Consider the following 19,303-nt stretch of genomic DNA (forward strand, 5'->3'; position numbering starts at 1 on the left):
TTTGGGTCAGCTGTCCTGGCTGTGCCCCCTCCCAGCTTCTTGTGCACCTGGCAGAGCGTGGGAAGCTGAAAAGTCCTTGATTTAGTGTAAGCAGTACTTAGCAACAACTAAACCATCAGTGTGTTATCAGCATTATTCTCCTACTAAATCCAAACCACAGCACTATGCCTGCTACTAGGAAGAAAATTAACACTATCCCAGCTGAAACCAGCACACATTCCTCGTGTTCAGTGCGGAAACCGGATTTATGTGTTTCTTTCATTACGCAAAAAATAGCACACATTTGTAGATGGTGGCTGATATTCCTGATGCAATGTGGACATTATAAATAAATTCTTTAGAAGATTGTTACCGTTTCTGGAGTAACTAATTCACAGCAATAAGAAGAAAGAGTAGGGAAAATATGGTCGGCTCTTGAAATGAGGGACAGTCAAAAAGCAGCATGCCCCTTTTGGGGAGGCTGACTCAAAGCGGGAGTTGGTACCAGGGGAATAGAACAGGAAATGGAAAATTAAGTTTAAAGAGAGGAACAAATTCGATAGCCTTGGCTGGCAATGAGTCTCCGCTGAGTCACTGAACTGTGCCACGTGAGTGAATAGTGTCTCCTGATCTCCTGTATAGTTCCTCCCCTTCCCTGCTATCCCATTAGATGCCTGTACTTACATGTTTTCTCACTTTGGCTTGTAAAATGTTCAAGCTGCCTAAACAGAGTTGCCCAGGTATTGGTGACATGGTTCAGCTTTCATATCGGTCTGCACGAGCGGTTTTTGGCAGAGGAGGTTACCCACACAGTGGTTTGTGCTGCGTGTGATGGTTTTTTTAGACTTTCATTTTTAATAAAGCAGGTGTTGGACTCTAAATAAATGCAAGCTAGTTGTTGTCCATGCCACGAGACTTTACATGTGTTATCGTTGGTCTTTACTCAGAAAAGATTCGTCCGTATGAAAGAAGCACATCAAGCACATGCATGAAAACATTTTCAACTGATGTTCCTGATTTGAGCTACTGGAAGAACACCTAAAAATAGCAACAAAGTAGTGTAAGAAGTATTGATAGTACCAGAAGTTACTCCTAAAAGCAATGTGGAAAATCTGGTCTGTTCTCCTGGGGCACAGCACTGGGCTTCTGCCAGATGAGTTCTCCTGGAGGAGTGCTTGCTGGGAGGGAATACTCCTGATTTTTCAGTCACGGTTTTGATTAGGAAAACTTAGGATGCTTCAGTCTGAAAACCAGAATGTGTAGGTTTAAGCTAATGCAATTTTATTTCATAATAGGGAGACAGTAAAAGTCTGTGTGTTGTAAGTTGCTCTGGGTCAGCTGATGATCGGTAGCTTGCTAATCACAGTAAATCTCTGAATTTCAGTTGAATCTGTACCATTACCAAGCCTTATACCCCCACAAGCATTTTAAAAGAAGAATTGTTAAAAACCTCAAAATGCTGTGCTTTAACAGTTTAAACTAAAGCCGATTTCCTGAGTTGCAGAGATACTTGATGGAGACATAAACTGAATTTCTAGGAAAAATTTGTCTCATGTTTCAAGTTCAGTATGGAGAAAATGCTTTGGAAAGTAACAGTACTGACATGCCAGCTGGCTTTTTTTTCTGTCTGATGAGCTTCAAGAAAACTGGTTCATGAATTAATACGATACAGTATGTCTAATAATAGCAGTAAAATCTACCTAACTAAAATCTAATTGATATAAATTGATATAAAAAGATTTAAATTAGTATAATCAAGGCTTTAGGAATAAACAATTTTATAAACTGTGTCTTAGTGTTTCTAAGTACATTTTTTTTTCTTGCCCCACTTGGATTTTGTTGGATAATATAACTGATTTTTAATTGCCACATCTGAGTTGTTAAGTTTTTTGAACTTTGAAAAGATTATAAAAATTCTAATGAAATGACATTTGATATTCTTAGCACATATAAACTTTGAAAATTAAAAGAACAAATACAGTTATGCAAAAATATAAAATAACCCACCTGACTTTGCAAATTACATAAATAACTTTCATGCTTGCTGAGGTATTAAAAAGACTGTTGAATGTAAACCAAATAGTATAACCTGTAAAATAAAATTTATGCACTCATCTTTTGCTGTCTGTTTAGCTTAGCTTCATTGGTTTGTGGAATTTTTCTGAATGGGTTTCCTTTTTTAAATTTTCCCTAGTTGAGGATTATTTTTAAAAAGTTATGCCTGATTGTAGTGCTTATACTTTTACATACTCATAAATTCTATCAATTATAAATGTGTTACAGAGTATGCTCACTTAAAATAAATACCAATAATCCTGTGTTTTCTGGAACTGATAGTCATGTACTGTAACAGAACTTTAAAATAATTTGTGATTGGAAAATAGAAATCTTCAGGAAGGGGGTTGCAGGCTCAGTAGGCATTCAGGCTTTGCTCTGAATCACTCCCAAACCTGTTTTGCAGCATGGTGCAGGCACAGGGAGTGTTGCTGCAAGAGATGTTGCCTTTTCTGTGAGTCATCATCTCTTGCTCGTTTCCATTCTTATTTTTTCTGGAGATTTCTACTTGCAGTGATGGTCCTACTCAGATCAGTTGTGATTTGCTTTCAGTATAAGGCCAAAGGGGATCTCACAGGTCATCTAATCCAAGCCTCTCAACTGGATTAGGACCAAATATCTGTAAGTAATCCCCAGGGGATGGCTGGTTTTTAAAAAAGCATCCAGTAAATAAATCTGTGTATCCTCCCTATGTTCTCCTATTTCGCTATTGTAGCAGAAAATACATTGTAATATCCTGGCTCTGCAAATTAAGCTTTTTCTTGTTCTTTTTTGTAGGAACCATGTTGAACAATTTATTGTCCTCCCCTTTGAAATCTACGTACTGTCTAAGTTTATCGTGTCCTTCCTCACACTGATGCTCAAAACTAGAGAGGACCTTTTTTTTTGCTTTTATCTTTTTAATGTATGAGTTCAGAGGCTTTTTCCTTGTCTCATAATTGTGTTGGCACTCCCATGAGAATGCCTCTGCAGAGGATGGGCTGTATGTGTACAGGGAATGTGTTGAGTGTGCCTAAGGATGTCCATAGTAGACAAGTCTGTGTGTAAATGCTTACTGAATAGCATATAAAGTCAAACGGGAGTGAGAGTGTATAGTAACTTGTGGCTTGCTTAAACATAAATCTTTAATTTCTTCCAAATTGTCTGAGAGAAGCCCATGGTGTGTTTCCCTCCCCTGCCCTTTTTCAGTCATTTTAAAGTTGAATGTTTGTGAGGAGGCAGCGTTAAGAATTTATAAGATTTTCATGGAACAGAGGATCATCTCGGTGATGTTTCAGTTTCTTGATCATATTTCTTTAAAAAACAAAAGCCAAAACAAAGGCATAAATGACATGAAGTTTCAGGGATTTTTTTTGTTTGTTTCTAAACAGAGAGACCAAGACACTCAGAATTTGTCATAGGCTCATTTTCCTGTAGAGTTATTTGCAAAACTTTCTGCCTTAGGCTGTTCACAAAAACTCTGCACATCCTCGCTCACATTGCCTTTCTTAGCTGTCGGTCTCAAGAAGCCAGGAGAGACTAGGCTGGCTTGGGAAAGGAGAGGAAACTTCTCACTGTGAGTGAGCAGAGGTAGGAAAAGCTGCAGATTTCCTGTGAAATAAACAAGTGGAACCTTTGTTTCCCCGGGATGGCCCGGAGCGTGAGTCTGTGTCAGGGCTGGGCTCCCGCTCTCGCTGAGCTGAGCTCATGCAAGGAAGGGGCAGGACTCCAGGGCTCTTCTTGGACACTTCGAGCTGCTGAAAGGCAGCTTGGCTTCACAATGGGAGAGGAGGTATTTCTTTTATAATTAGTTGGGGTTTTTTTTCTGTGGCTCTTTAAAACTGTATTGTAATATATATTCTGCAGAGCGCAGGATTTGACTGCAGGGTTCTTTGGTTCTTCTGCACACTTTGTAGATGCTGGGTAGGTAAAAAGAAAAGAAGGAAAAAGAGTGCTGGGGATCCTGAAGTCCATTTCTGCTATAGAGGACCGTATTAGAATAGGGGGTTACTTTTGTGTGAAAACATACTCTGTCCTGGCTCGGTTTTGCTTAAGTTTTTTTCCTTTCAGACTGTTTGGCCATTAAACTTGCACAGATGTTTTTTATTTCTATATGATTTCGTTTCAGTTTTCTTACTCTAAAGAATAATGTAACTTTACAGTTAAGCAAGACTAGTTGCACAGTCTTTAGGATGTGTTGCTCTTTCAAATGTTTGCTTAGGAAACAAAAATTCACCCCGCTTTTTTTTCCTGCCCAAATGCACCAATAAAACTGCACTTCTTTTTGGCAGAAAAAAGAGGAGGAGCTTTACTAATTCCTCTTCTGTGTGAGGTGACATTTGGAGTCTTTTGTACAAATGAGGAAAACTGATATGAATTATTTTTGGAGAAAATGGTATTGGGATAATAAAATCTAAATGGAAATTACCCTTTCCTTCAAGAAAAATCAAGGAAAACCGGAGTCAACTGTTGCTTGTAAAATTTTATAGGAAGCTGAATGGAGAGACACCAAGTAAACTGTTTAATGATTTGCAGATACTTTGGGGACTCAGTAGAAAAATGTAAATTTCTCTCAACTTTGGCTTTTCACAGCTAAAGTCAGTAAGCTGTGTGCAGACATGAAGCTACAAGTTTTCTGAGTTGCTTTTTCTCTTAAAATGTACCATGTGTCTGTCTCTTTTTCTGCCTTAAAAAAAGAAAAGAGGAAGGAGGAAAGGAGTAGTACTAAAGGATCATAGACCAGCCAGGTACTTGGTGGGATAAAAAGTCTGTAGGCCAATTTCTAAAATGTCTTTTTAGCTCCTTGTTGCATGTGTTTCTATAGGAGGTCAGTGGCATTTTGCATTTCTAAAATAGTTCTTAAATACTATGGGCATGAGCTTGTATTATTGCAGTTAGTTGACTAAGTGCTTCGTAAAAACTTCCCAATAAAAACCAAGGAGGGGGAGAGAGGACTCAGCTCCTGGGGAGGACGTCCTGATGCAACAGCGACTGGTAGCCAAGTAGGGGCTGCTGGTGCCTGCTTTCTGCTGGGCGCTGGGCTATTTGCCACGCACTGGCCACCCAAAGAGCAGTAGACCTCTACATGTACAGCTGACAGTTTCTTCTGCAGCAGTCTCTGTACCTAAAGCACTTGCTGAAAAGAAAAGCTGAAAAACATGATAGTAGGCATTTTCCGTTTGTGTTCCGAGTTTCAGAGCTTCATTCAAAGGAAAAGAAATGAAATTCCAGTCACTTGAAAGAGAACTGGATGGAGATGCTAATGCATTTTGCTATGTCACTTATTGCTCTGCAGTTTTTCCTGTAGGAGTAAAATAAAAATATTTCCCTGATTTGCCTCAGTAACTTCTGTCCTGATTTCAGTGATGCAAGGGGGGGGGGGGGGGGGGCGGGGCAGAAACTGAAAAATTAAAATTAAAGATAATCTGAGGAGCAAAGAAGAAATGTAGTGCCAAAATGGAAGAAATATTTACTGTCAGCACTAAGTCTGGCACTATCTGCATGACAGTATGGGTTTAGTCTTTCTTTTTAATCACAGAATTGAAAAATATAATTGAACAGCTACTTGGCAGTCTGTTGTCAGCATCATAAATTTCACAAAAGAGCAAAGAAGTATTGTTGCCACTTTAAAAACAAAGGTATTAAAGAAGAGCCATTTCCTGCTTATTTTTTCCCTTTTTTTTGGGGGGGGGGGGGAGAGAGATTAAAGTAGCTGCACTGCTTTCCTTACTGCTGCAAAAGGAAGTGGAGATCCGTGTAGCAGTCATAAGGTTCATTAATTTTTGTAAAAGAGGGAGGTTTCGTAACAGCAGTTTCTAAGCTGGATGGCACAATCTGGATCATGCTAGTTACAAACTGCAATCCAGACAGGCATGGTTCTCCTGGGAGAGTAGGAAGGAATTTCATTCAGTCAGTGCAGACTGACTAGAGGATTCTTCCTAGAGGAGATAGAAATTAATTGTGAACTGCAACCTGCAAATGGTAGAATTCCTGGCGAGAGGTGCAAGGGGACGTTATCTTTTCCATTTCTGTGAGCCGCAGTCAGTAAAAGGGGAAAATGAAAAATAAATAAAGCTGGGAAGAAAGAAGACTTATATGCTCCAAAAAATACTTTCTTTACAAAAGCACCTTCTAGCTGTGCAGCTTGAGGAAGAAAGATAATGAGTTTGTTCATACAGCTCATTTTGATGTGCACACTTTCAGTGCTTTGAGATGAGGCAGTTGGGAGCATGCTGTGTGGGTTTAATTCTGTATTTGCTTTATTTAAAAAAAAAAATCATTTGCTAAAGAGTTTTTACTCATCAGTGATTCTAATATGTCTTGCTCCATTTGTTTCAGCAGCATCTACCTAATCTAAACTCTTACATTTGCTTTCTCACCATTAACCTTTTAGGAAGGCAGATTTTTAGTTCATTAATGATCTGAAACTGACAGCCTGACAGCATCAAATGTCAGGATTCCAAATTTTACAGAAATACAGATGTTATAAAGCGTGAGAGTTAAGACACATAGCTTTCTCTCCTGCCCAGTGCATCAAGCATATCTGTAGAATAAAGCCTCTCCACTCTCCTCTCTGCCCATAATTTGAAATTTTGAGAACTTGTCAAAATACCAAGTTACAAAGCTTTAGAGTCTGAACTCACCTGCTGGTAGAACAGGTTTAACTGTGGAGAGTAGTGATGAAAAAGCAAAATGTGCACTCTTCTGCTCTCCAAGCTACCCAGAGTTTTAATGAAAATGACGTTTCACTGTTCATAGTCATTGATGGTTTTGTTCCTACCCCCTTTTCCATCCAAGAAGTTAAAACAAAAATTCTGCATTGCATATTTTACCTACTTATTTCTTTGACCATTATTTGAGATAGCACATATTTTTCTGGTGACTTGCATAACGCTAATGAAGATATTACTCATCTGTGGTCTGTAGACTGCTGGTGGTCTGCTAAACACCTGGTAGTTTTAGTGCATGGATAGCTGGATGGGACATTTGGTGCTGGCTCAGGTCATTTCTTAATGGAGCTCAACAGCTGGAAACAAGAACTAAAGTAATTTTCCATTTAAGCAGTTCTGAAATCGCTGAAGAGTTGTTTTGTAGTTGTAAATGGGAAATTAGGAATCTGTGAAACCCTCTCTCTAATTAGATGTCTTCCCCACGATGAAGGTTTGAGACTCTCCTTTTAATGCAAAAACATAAATTACATGAATGCGGAGGATATAAACAATTACAGCTCAGCATAAACATCAACATCATTGCTGAGGGAGCAGTGTGTATTCATACACTGAAATATTGAAAGACTGTGCATCTGAAGACGTCTTAAATCTATAGCACATTCTCAGAGAAAACTGGAGACAGTTAAAGCCTTTTCAGGCTGCTTGACAGACTCGAATTTATTCAGGAGATTGGTAAGTTGTTACGAGCACTCCACTGATAGTGTTGCGGTAGGCGGCGTCCTTCTTACAGGTCAGAAAAAGTTTGAGATGGCTAAACAGGAAATGCAAATGTGTATTTCTGTCCTGTGGATTTGTCTTTTTCATTACAGTAGCTGACTGTCCATCCAGTGTTTGCTTTGTATAGTCTTTTAGGCTCGTAGTGGGTTTCTCTGCTTTTGTGGGAACTACAAAAGATGGCCCAGGAAAGCAGACTTATATATGCCATAAAGCATTTTCTCTGTTGAAAATTTCTGTAGTGGCTTAGAAATCAGAGGATTTAAATTAACCTGTAAGACTTACTGCTTTATAATTTTGAAGACTTTTCTAATTATTTTCTCCAGTGTCTTTATTCTCCCTATGGTTTTGTTTTCTTTTTAACTGAAAAACTTAAAGTTTGTTCAATAATGTTTGGGGGGGGAGAGGAGTTGGAGTAATCCTTTGAAGTTTCCGTTGTGTTATCAGTTTGGTTTTATGTCACCTTGCTTTATTTAGATTTACTTTCCAAAGCATATCGTATTCAATATTCCATTTCCATATGTTAAAGAATGAGACTTCCAGGAAATTGGAAGACCCTGAGACATCTGTAGTTCAAATCAGAATTGTGCCTAGGCTGGTGTCGTGCCTCCAAACAGAAGTCAATACTGGAAGCCTAGGGAAGAATGTGAGAACAGGGTAAACATACAGAGAAATTCCTGCAGTGATCCTTCACAGCCTCTAGTCATTTTGAACTTTGTGTTTAATAACCTTAATGGATTTTTTTTCCTCATCAAATTGGGTAGTCACGTTTTCATTGCATGAAACATGTTGGCATCTGTAACTCCTGTGAAAGAGTTCCACTCGGATCACACACTGTGGGAAGGAGTTACCTCCCTTTGTTTGTTTTGTATGTGGTACCTGCTAATTTAATCTGATAGGCCTTAATTTTTATTACTGGAAGAGATAATGAGTGAGTCCTCCTTAACTACCTTCTCAATGCCCCTCCTGATTTTTATAGACTTGTGTTAAATCACCCGTGTGTATCTTTTTTCCCAGGATGAGGAATCTGTTCCATAGGTTTGATCATTCTTGGTGACTTTCTGCTTTTTCCAGTTCCTTTAGGGACTGAAGTAGGTTGTGTGTGAGGGGGAAAGGAGGTTAGAACGGCACACAATGATCTAGGTGTTGAATGGATTTATACAGGATTTTGATAGCGCTTTCTATTGCTCTTTATTCCTTTCCAAAGTATTAGCAGCTATGTGTTTCAAAGCCCATTGTTTCTGTCTAAAGATAGCGGTTTTCCTCCAAATGTGTAATTTTGCTTCTCTCTGAACTGATTTTCTGTCTTTCCTATTTTCTGGATCATCTCTGAACATGTGGAAAACAAGAGCCTTGATCTAGATCCCTGAGGGGCTCCACTGCTCACCATGATGAAATCCTGCCTTTTGTTTCTGGTCTTTTAATCAGTTGCTTATCCAAGTTAATCTTTTTAAAAAAGGATGAACAGTAAACTCTTTTTAATCTGCACCTCAGTTTTAGTTTTTAGTGTGCACTTAGGTCACAATTTCAACCTTCTTCAGGAGCCAGGATGAGCAACTTTTTTATTTGTGTGTTTTAATGAAAATTGCTGTGATTTGGCCATGCAAAGTAGAAAAGATCATACTGGACTTGCATAAAGACAGCATTGTATTGCTATAACACCAGTATTTATTGATTAGTTAGCTGGGTTTATGGATTTGTTGATAGATCTATAGATACATATAGGTAGATAGACACATACAGATAGATAAGGATGGATCTATAGATAGATTAGCTGGCTGCTGTCCTCGCAGATAATATGCATGGACTACACAACTAACGTATTTGAAAATAGCAGTTATCATAGGATTCTGCTGACTGAATTTAGATGTCTGTGATGTTGTTAGTGCTCAAGGTTTCTTCACAGTCTGTAGACTAGAAGGTGTAATTAGGACATGACCTTTCTTATCCCAAAGGAGAAGTCCAGATGAATTACATGCTAAAAGAGCTGTTTACCTCCAGTGACAGAAGGGAAGCCTGCAGTGACTGGCCCGTATCTACACATCTGGCTCATAGATGATGTTTAAGTGAAACAAACTCCATCTTGAATAACTACTTCAGAATGATAACATATTGTCATTTTACATCTCCGTGACAAAACCAGCTGAATGCCATTGACTGAGAAGTATAACCAGATCACATGTGAAATGTGATAGACTCACATGTAGTTATAACACAGCAGAAGCGAGGGTCTGTATGAAACCCTAAGTTTTAAGTTTTCCTAGCTTTTGAATGGCTAAGTAAGAAATCATGCTTAATGATCATTAAAATAATAAGTAATTGTAAATAACATATTAAATAGATCAAATTTGAGTAATACAAGATAAAAACAATAATACAAGGTAAGTTTAATTGCAGCATCTAGTGCTTTCTCCTAAAAAATACACACCCAGAAAATCTACCAAAGAACTTGATACTATGATCTTTGTTTCTTACTCATTCTCCCTTTTTCTTTTAAAGAACTTTTCCCAGAAAAAAATAGATATTTGATTGTTGTTATCAAATAAAATGTGAAGGAGTAACAAACTGAGCTATCAAGGAATGTGGACATACATTGATTAAATCATCCTGGTCTTCCTTTCTCCCTCCCCTTTCTGCTGTATGTAATCCTTCACAGTGGTATGCCGAAGGTAGTACAGGCTTACCATTTTGTCTTTATTTTGCCTTCAACATTCAGAACCACATAAATGACTCCTTTTCTGTCCCGGTAAGTGATTTTATAGGTCTTGTCTATACGTGATTCCCAAATACTTTTTGACCTAATTAAGTAAAGCACCAGTAACAGTTTCATTAAATATTTCAGAAGTTACAGATATTTTGAAAAATAAAAGTTTTTAATCAAAGCAAATGTGACTATTCCTTAAGTATTCAAAGCATTTGTTCTGAGGCTTGATGTAGTTCAAGCAGTTTAACTGGTGAGAAGAGGCAATTTTGCTCCTTTTTTCAACTGTGAAAAAGAAGTACATCTGAAGAATAAGCATCTGTGATGAATCAGAAAACAAAGCCCCATCAAAATCAAGTTCTGTTCTAAAATTTCCCTTGTTTGGGGACCTCTGTGCTGTTTCCTTTGCTTTGTTTACTTGCCTACTTGCTTGTCTGCTTGGATTCCAGTGCCATGACTGTATGACAGATACAGCAGTTGTAAGATGCTCTAGCATTCAGTACTCTGTTTCTAGTGCACCAAGTGAACCGAGGGTGGTGTAATGTAATCTCAACCTGTTTACCACTCTCTGGAAAGAGAATTAGAGTATTGTAGTAGGATTTAGACTGATGTGCTATTTGTGTCCCCATTTCTTTTTTTGTTTCACAGTCAAGAAGTGACTCTTGCATTTCGTAAAAATGTACCAGTTTCTGTGTGAACACCGGAAGACATTTTCCCCCCAGATATCTTTAGTTTTTCTGTATATGCATCCTAATTCCAAAAGTCTTTAACATTCAAGCAGGATATACTTGCTGACTACTCGAACGTTGCTTTCCTCTAAAGCAGTGCTGGTGTAGTGGCCAGTTCCTGGAGGAGTGATGTTCATGAACAGTTACAGGGCCTCCACCTCTTCACTGTTGACTTCAGGCAACTTGTCTGCTTTGTCCAAACTTGTTAATTGTGGTAAGAGTCATGCCGATGGCTGAAATGATGTTAATTTTCAAGGAGATCCAGTGGGATGAAGGCATTGCTCTTTTGCTCTGGAAGACCAGGATTTTATTTGGAGGGACATTTTCATTTAGAGATTTGTTGATTTTGTCTAGACAGAGACAACTAAGGTGCTAGAGGTTCATATGCCTTTCGCAGCACCTAAATGCAGGGTTTTGCAACCTTGCTGTAGAAGGGTAAAACCTTTCACAAGTAAAATCTTTTTCAAATTTTATTTCTTTAAAAGGATAGGCTGTAATTCAGAAGGCCTGTGTTCATCCAAGTCCAAAAGTCATGCAATATAGACATCATTTGGAAAAACTGCACTTAAGTCTGCTGGAATATGGACTAAATGGGAAAATGTGTTATTTTCAGATTGTCCAGTAGAAGGTAATACAGCTCGACTATGTGCAAAGAAACTATAATAGGAAATTTAAAAATACTTTAATTGCTTTGTTGTCTGCATTCTGTGAAATATTTGCCAAACATCCCACTAAAAAAGTTCTGTGGGTGTGTGCCGCATCTGATCCTGTGGCCAGTGTGCCCATTCTTTATGGAAGTATCATCTGGAATGTAGAGCTGAGTACCTGAGCGTTGCTCGTATTGAGTCTTTTGAATGATGTAAAGGCCAGTACTACTGCAACCTTTCCTTGGGTTGCCCTGAGCATGGTCCAAATGTGATATGTGGGCCCCAGGAATTATTAAAGCACACTGTGAGATGCTCACCATGCTTTCCTGATGAGCTTAAGCTGGTATAAATGAGTGCTGCAACTGAGTTGCATCTTATCCCTATGACCGTAAATTTTGCTGCCACAGTTCTACCCAAATGTTTGTGCAGCTGTTTAGTGAAACAGATAACATTAAAACTCTCTTTTGTTCTTCCTTTTCCTTTGCAATACTTTTTAATGAGGATCAGTTCCCTCCTCTCCCCTTGCAGACGTGCTAATGTCATGGCAAAGGGGACGAGCGCTGGCAGGAATCCGCAGCCAAGGGTGGCTCCCCAGGGATGTGGCCACCTTTCACGGGTGGGCGCAGCAGCCGGCCTGTTCTCTCTCTCTTGCTCACAGCAAGTGAACTATGAGACACCTGTGAGACACCAATTATGAGACATCCTGTCTCTCTGCTCATACTCAGAGTAAACAAGGAGCAGGAGAATAAAAAGGATTTTGCTTGCCTGTGCTTGCGACACTCTGGTTGTAATTGAGGACTTGCTGAACACTTGTTTCCCATCCCATTCATTCACCTAACCTAATTCTAAGGAAATTACCCTGTGTTGTGGCTGGAATGTCCTCATAGATGATGTCACTAGACATGCGTGTAGCTTGGGCAACTGGGGCTCTCTATATTAACTGGGCATGTATTGAGCAGATGTACCTATCTAGCTGGTATTAAAAATTATTAATAATTACAGTTCAGCAGCTTACGGATGGTATTTCTACCAAAGCACAGCTGGGTATAAAGTAGGTACAAAGGAAGAAGCTATTTTAGATGACTAGGGCAATCAAATATGCAGGTAGGTGCTTAATCACATTTTCCCTAAAGAATTTTTGTTTCCTCTATAAAAGTTTCTTAAAATTCCCATTACCCTCTTTAAAGTGCCATGTGGTGACTGTTTAGGAAAACTGTTAACTCTGTTCTTTTGGGAAACCCCAGGATAGCAACACTTGATCATGCTGTCGCAGAAAGTATTTTATGTGGAGTTGAATGTTGGTATCATGGGAAAAACTGAAATCCTGGACATTTCTCTAATTTTGTCTCTGACAGAGTAAGGGCATTTTGACATCTGGAAGCCTTTGGGGTTCTTATATTTGGGCTATTCCTTTTTTTTTTTTTTTTTTTTTTTTTTTTAATTTAAGGTAGTCCAGGTAGGATGGATAAAGGACTTGACGATGTTCCTTAAGCACTTGAAGTATATTAGAAAAAAACACACCACCAGCATTACACATTGTCAGTGAGAAGCTTGTTTATGCTTCTGTTTGTCCAGAGCTGAAAGAATGTAGTGCCCATTTCTGCTTCTTTGTGAAAAAATGTTCTCAGTTACAAAATGGACTGTCAAAAATACATTAAAGAATACAGCTTTTATATCGTCACTAATGGTGGCCTTGGATTTGTACGTAAACCTATAGATAAAAAATTCTCATGCATATAAACAACATTCAGAAATAGTAGTTGAATGTTAAAAGGAAGTATCGTGGTCAAAGAGACACGGCACGTTTTTTCCCCTGACCTAATCACTGAGGTTTTCTGAAATTCTTGAAGTTCTCAAGATATGTAACTGTCTCTTCCTCCCCTGTGTGAAACGTCAGTGCATATTGTTATATTTTCAGTATTCAAACTGACAAATGATAAGCTTAAAAACGTTAGTATTTCCAGCTCATACAGCCCATTTTTAGGAATTCTTTAATGTCTGATGTATTCCTTAAGAATATCTTCATGGAGTTACATTTCAAGTAGCAGTTCCAAAATATTTTATCTAGGGTAAAGACCTCAACACACTTTCCAGAATAAATACTGATGCTAAGTAAACCTTTTTTTCCTTATTCCTGAGTAAATAAGCTGTTGCTTGGAGAAGCCTATATTTGTTAAAGGAGAGTCAAAGAATCAGTATGTTCCCTTAGTGCAAAGTAGTATTAATAAAATCTTCTGTATGGACCTAGCTGGTGCACAAGTGAGAATTCAATTTGAATTTTCAGATTAAATGTTCTAGAGACACAAGACCTGAATAACAAAAGTAAATAGACAAGTCAGTTTTCAACAACAGAAAACCCTAAAATACAATTTTAAAACATCCTGAAGGAGGAAACTTGATCACAGGTCTACTTCTCTTCCTCTGGTCGGGGTTGAATTGTTGTAGGGAAGGGCCGTAGTGCCCTCAGATGAGAAGAACTCACTTGCGTACTGCCCATTACATGCTCTGCTTCTCTTGTGTTGCTCTCTGCTGTTACAGGGATTGCATACATAAATGAAAGGAAATGAGACTGTTTAGATTGTACCATGACCTCATTCACGTGACTGTGTGCCACCTCAACCACTTTTGTAATCACTGTTAATTCAGTATCAAAGGAAACTGGTCTGGCAGTGATAGGGATTTGCAGTGTACCGAACCGCCATCAAGGCCTCTTCTGCTAACAGAACCTGTTATTTAATGCTAGACTGTCCCTCTGTTGGCTTCATAAAACCAAGCATTAAGACTGGGAGGTTGCTGCTAAATCTGACTCATCCCTCTGAATATCTGTTCACCAAATCAACGGTCATTGTTCATGCTTTTATCAGCTGTTTCTGCAGCAAGAGGGCACTTCATCCCCTTTCATCTTTAGGATTCACTTGTCAGGCGATTAGGGGGATTTGTGTCTGACAGCTAAATAATCTAATTATATTCGCCATGCTGAAATAGTGGGATCAAGATTCTGCCTGTTTTGTTGATATGTTCTGTGGTGTGTTGGGAGTCAACCTAGGCTTGGAGTTAGGAAATACGAGCTCTGTTTCCACCATGTGTTTCTTGTGGGACAGGACTAAACAAGTCAGAGTGATACCTGCAGAGTAATGTAGGTGGAACAAGGCTGACTGCCACCATCTAGAAATGAGATTTATGGTAATCAGCATGCTGGAGGAGGATAGAGGGAAACTGAAACAGTACTCTCAGGAGTGTCTCTGAACCACCAGGCTGAAGATACAAAGGCAGATGGGAATATGCTACCCTTTTTGCTGGTGCTGAGACCATTCTGCAGCCAAGAATTCAAGATATACAGGGCCAGAGAGAAAATGCAGAACTTCACTTGTCTTTTGCAGTCTGGCGATTAGGACACTGCTGGGAGGGCATCATTATGGGCATTCTGGTTCATGCTGCATGTGACTTTCTATTGCAAATATTATTGACAAAATGATAGAGTTAGGTAAATGGAGAGAGAGAGATCATGCTGGGAGATGTCAGGGGATGCTGGTAGGGTTGAGGATCCTGCTCTTGGATTTGGAGTGTTTAAGTTCCCCAAAAGTCCTTCAAGTTCTAAATCTTGTTTTGTGCCTGTGTCCCAAAGGAGTAAGATTTGCTTGCTTCTTGGGAGTATTGAGCCTGATAGGTAGGAATGAATCAGGTAAAAGACTAAGCAATGTGAAAGCTGAAGTTGTATATCAGTATTTTGCAGCTTAGATCAATGTGTCTAGAGGGCTTGGAGGACTTTTTTTCTGAATTGACCTTCTTATATAAGGGAGGAATAGAGGAGGAGAAAGAATTATATTGAAATCTTCAGTTCAACCCAATTAGAGAGTTCATTATAGGAAGAGTAAAACATCTTGGCAGCGCAGGTCCATCTGAAACCAGATTTGCATGGCTTATCCATTTTTTTTCTTTTTTCCTGTCAGTGGTGCTTCTGTCACCCCTATAAATCCTTGGGTGTAGTCCCCTTACAATTAAAGATTACCAGTTCCGCTTGTCTTCTCCTCTCCCTGTCCCACAACAAATTCAGGTGTCTCTCCTCACTAGAGTGGGTACTGCATAACCCTTGTTTAAATTGTTTGAATTACGACTTTCTATATTCTCCTAGTAGATGTAAACATTCCTTCCCCTTCTCATCATGGAATTCTGGGACAACTTTGCTCATTCCACAATAAATGGTCTTTGGGTCTTGTGGGTCACTGTGATCTTTCAGCACATTCCATGTGCTACACCCAGTTTTGCTCTGCTCTTCATCTATCAGTAGACCTGTCAGGAGTCCAGTTTCTCGTTTCTTTGCTCAGGCTATTTCTATATGTGCAAAAAGAGTCATGTCTTCAGCCACCTTGCTCCCTGGGCTTTTTACCCTCTCTCCTGAACAAATTGCAACTCATGCAAAGACTGCTTTCTGACCTGTCTCTGAGCTCCCAACAAAATAACAGCCTTGTTTGGACGGTATTCTCTTTTTCTGTTCCCAAGGAGTCTGCTGGTTCCCCAGACGGATCTATCACCTGCACAGGCATTCTTTCTGAACAAGCAGATGAATGAATGTTTTCAAGTACTGCACTTGCATCTGCTTCTATAAATTAAGAAATTACATTGCAGCATGCCCTTCCCACTGGGATACACTAGTTTCTCCCTCTTTGCTCATGATTCTTTTGCTGTGATTTTTAGCTTGTTAAATTTAAGCTGCTTGTGGTTTTATCTGGGTTTTGGTTTCATGGCATAAGATTAATGATTCATGTATGATAAAGCAATTAGCAAATTCTTTCCTTTAATTAATTGTTCTTGAATAACAATTTCATCTTTAAAAAAAGAAAAACTCCCCTAAATTAAAGTTTTTGGATATTCCTTTAGTAAGCATTCCTGTCTGAGTTAAATAGCAGTGCAGTTTAGAGTATGTGCTCTCATGATTTTCCAAACCATTTCATGAAGCAGAACCATGAAGAAAGATTTGATCATGAATGAGCATGTTCTGAGATGTGCAGCTATCTTGAACTGCACTGTTTCCCTCTGAACCAAATGCTGTCTTCCCAGTCTTGCTTTCATCTTGAAGGCATTCTGTGCTTTTATCTGTGTGAATGCCCAGTAGCTTCAGATTCTTCATTATGTCTCTTCCAGTACAATTTTCAGTGCTTTCCAGCTAGATCTCAGAGTCAAGTCTTCATGCTCATACTTCTTTGACTTTAAGCTTCTTCAGCACAGCCAGCTCATGCTCTTTTCTTAGTTTTGCCCTCTCCTGATTTGCAAGAGTCCGTCATCTCCTGTATTTCTGTTACCTCCCTAATCGCTGCTTCAGATAATGCTTCTCATCTCTTGTTCCCACCTCAGCAAAGAAGTTGGGAGGTTCTGTAGGGTTTTGTTGTTGATCTCTCTTCCCCAGCAGTTCACAAACTCTGGATTGTAAGTAGAGTTGCAAGCTCATCAGAAGGTCAGTTGTTTCTGCTGTTGTTAGGTTGCAGCAGGACACTTCTGGCTATTGCAATTCATAGTTTGTCTTGCTTGTCAACACAAATTTGATGACTGTCTTCTGCAAAACTCTCAAAACTACCCATCTTCCAGAGGTGCTGGTTTTACCAGTCTAAAATCCCTATGTGTATTTTACTCCTTTTCATAGATAAATTTTGACACAGTGTACAAAATTACTAATATGGAGCTCTTCATATTCTTTATAGGCCCTGAAATTTTTCAACTACTTAAAGTGCTGTGCTCCTATTGCTTCTCATATTGACCAGTGTTTTCCTCATGGTCCCCAAGAGGTCCTCAGTGCCCTCAAGACTAAATCTTAGCTCTCTTGTCTCTTAGCTTTTACTCGGAAGGTCACTGGAGTATGGAGGAGGTTTTGTGGTGTTTATGCATACCTTACCAGAAAAGGAAGTTGAACTACAGCTAGGGCTTTTAAGTACTCATATCTATGCAAACAAGTAATAGTTACACTTACGTCCTCAACTACACATGGCCGGGATTTTAAAGCTAGACAGCTTTCTGGACAGGGAGAATAGCTGAGTGAGAGAGGGGGTAGCATGCATATAGTAATTGGTGAAGATACTTAAAGATGATTATCACCACTGTGATTTTACTTTGTTGGGGGCAGATAATGTTTGTTTACTGTTCTTTCAGCTTACCTGTCTGAGGCTGGTTATTGCTTATTGTAGTACTCCTCTGTAAATTAGTTATTTTTGCTCAAAATAAACAAAAATGGGAACTACTTAAAGAGATGTGGTCAACTTAAAAATCACACTCAATCTAGAATGACTGAAATGAATACTCCTTGTATGGACAGAAGTCAAGGGTTTTTTCCTCCACTCTTCTTTCAGTTTTACTTGGGGTACTGAATTGCACCTTTACTTAAGTACTTTCATCACATATTCAGTCCACCAATGAAACTTCTGTGAATCATCCCTGAAACTGTGTTAAGGTGTTAATGTTTAAAAATGTTAGTAAACATTTTTTTAAAGGGCAAATTTGAGGACCACACTTTTATGAGTTCTTTATCATTTAAAAAAAAAAAAAAAAAGCTAACAAAAACCCCACAGACAAACCTAAGTATAGTTTAATTTGCCTCTGTTTCTTTACTGTCTTTTTTCTACTCCTATATTTTGTATTTCCATTACAATTTTTTATGTTGTCCAACTTTTAACCAAACCTGCAAATTTTAAAGGAGAATAATTACTTTTTTTCAGAGTGTTGGAAAGAAATTACCTCCAGCCACAGCAACTCAGGAGCCAACAAAAATAGAAGTGGACAGCAGAACAAAAAGTAGGTTTCATAGTTTTTTATTCTTTGCTCTTTGTGCTATTATGCTTCTTAAAAGCAAGCTGAACACTTTTCTCTAGTTTTGGCTAAAAGAGTGTCCTGTATATATGAAAAGCGAGAATGCAGATAGATATATTTAGGGTAAACTTTGAGTAGGTGGTACATAGACAAAATGCTTTGTTTCACAGAATCCTCTGAATTGTTTTTGCTCTGATAATCCTACCTTGAATTTTCTGCTACCAAAAATCAAATTAAATTATGTGATCAGCTTTCAGCCTTGAGTGTACTTTAGAATTAATCAGGGTTGCGTAAGATCCAACTCCAGGCCGTTACTTGTAGGTGGGTCATAGAAAAATGTCTCTGGTTGTGAGTGCCCTTGCTTTTTTCCTCTTTTTTCTTCTTTTATGTAGCAGAAATAATCTGTGTGGGTGGTATAGTTTGTATGGGAAATGAACAGTGTCTAAGAACTTCAGTTCTGTTTTTGTCATTTCAGTGCTTAATAAACAAAAAGCAATAATTAAATCTTTTAGACAGGTCTCAGTGGTATTCTAAGGAGGCATATGTAACTAGTTTACCAAATAATTTATGTATATAGTCCCCATCTTTTGATTCTATTTATATGAAGTTACAACTAAATGTTATGGATTCTGGTAGAAAAGAAGAAGAAGGAACATGGGGTATGGTTGGGACATGGTTTAGTAGGCATGGTGGTATCGGGATGACAAGTTGGACTGATGATCTTAGAGGTCCTTTCAACCTTAGTGATTCCTAGTTTTAGTTTCATTAAAAATTAATCCAGCCACCAAGCCAGGAAACATGAAATTAATTATTACTCTACCCTTAATTGGTTTAGGAGTGGACTTGGTAGTGTTAGGTTAATGGTGGGACTTGATGATCTTAAAGGTCTTTTCCAACCTAAACAATTCTATGATTCTAAGTCAACATAGCCATACCTTAGAAAAGAAATTGAGTATAATATAAAGTGTTGAGTTT

The 19,303-nt window shown here is 38.6% G+C and overlaps 1 protein-coding gene across 2 annotated transcripts in view; it reads left to right on the top strand.

Annotated features, from left to right (window-relative positions):
• Window positions 1–19,303, top strand: part of SH3KBP1 (SH3 domain containing kinase binding protein 1) — a 208,124-nt gene that overhangs the window by 122,366 nt on the left and 66,455 nt on the right. For both annotated transcript variants that reach the window (XM_075709586.1, XM_075709582.1), the window contains one exon: window positions 18,238–18,313. In XM_075709586.1, the coding sequence (XP_075565701.1) occupies window positions 18,238–18,313 (76 nt within the window). The remainder of the gene's footprint in view (window positions 1–18,237; window positions 18,314–19,303) is intronic.

Source organism: Pelecanus crispus, chromosome 1 (genome assembly GCF_030463565.1).
Source record: "Pelecanus crispus isolate bPelCri1 chromosome 1, bPelCri1.pri, whole genome shotgun sequence".
In the NCBI taxonomy this organism is placed as follows: domain Eukaryota; kingdom Metazoa; phylum Chordata; class Aves; order Pelecaniformes; family Pelecanidae; genus Pelecanus; species Pelecanus crispus.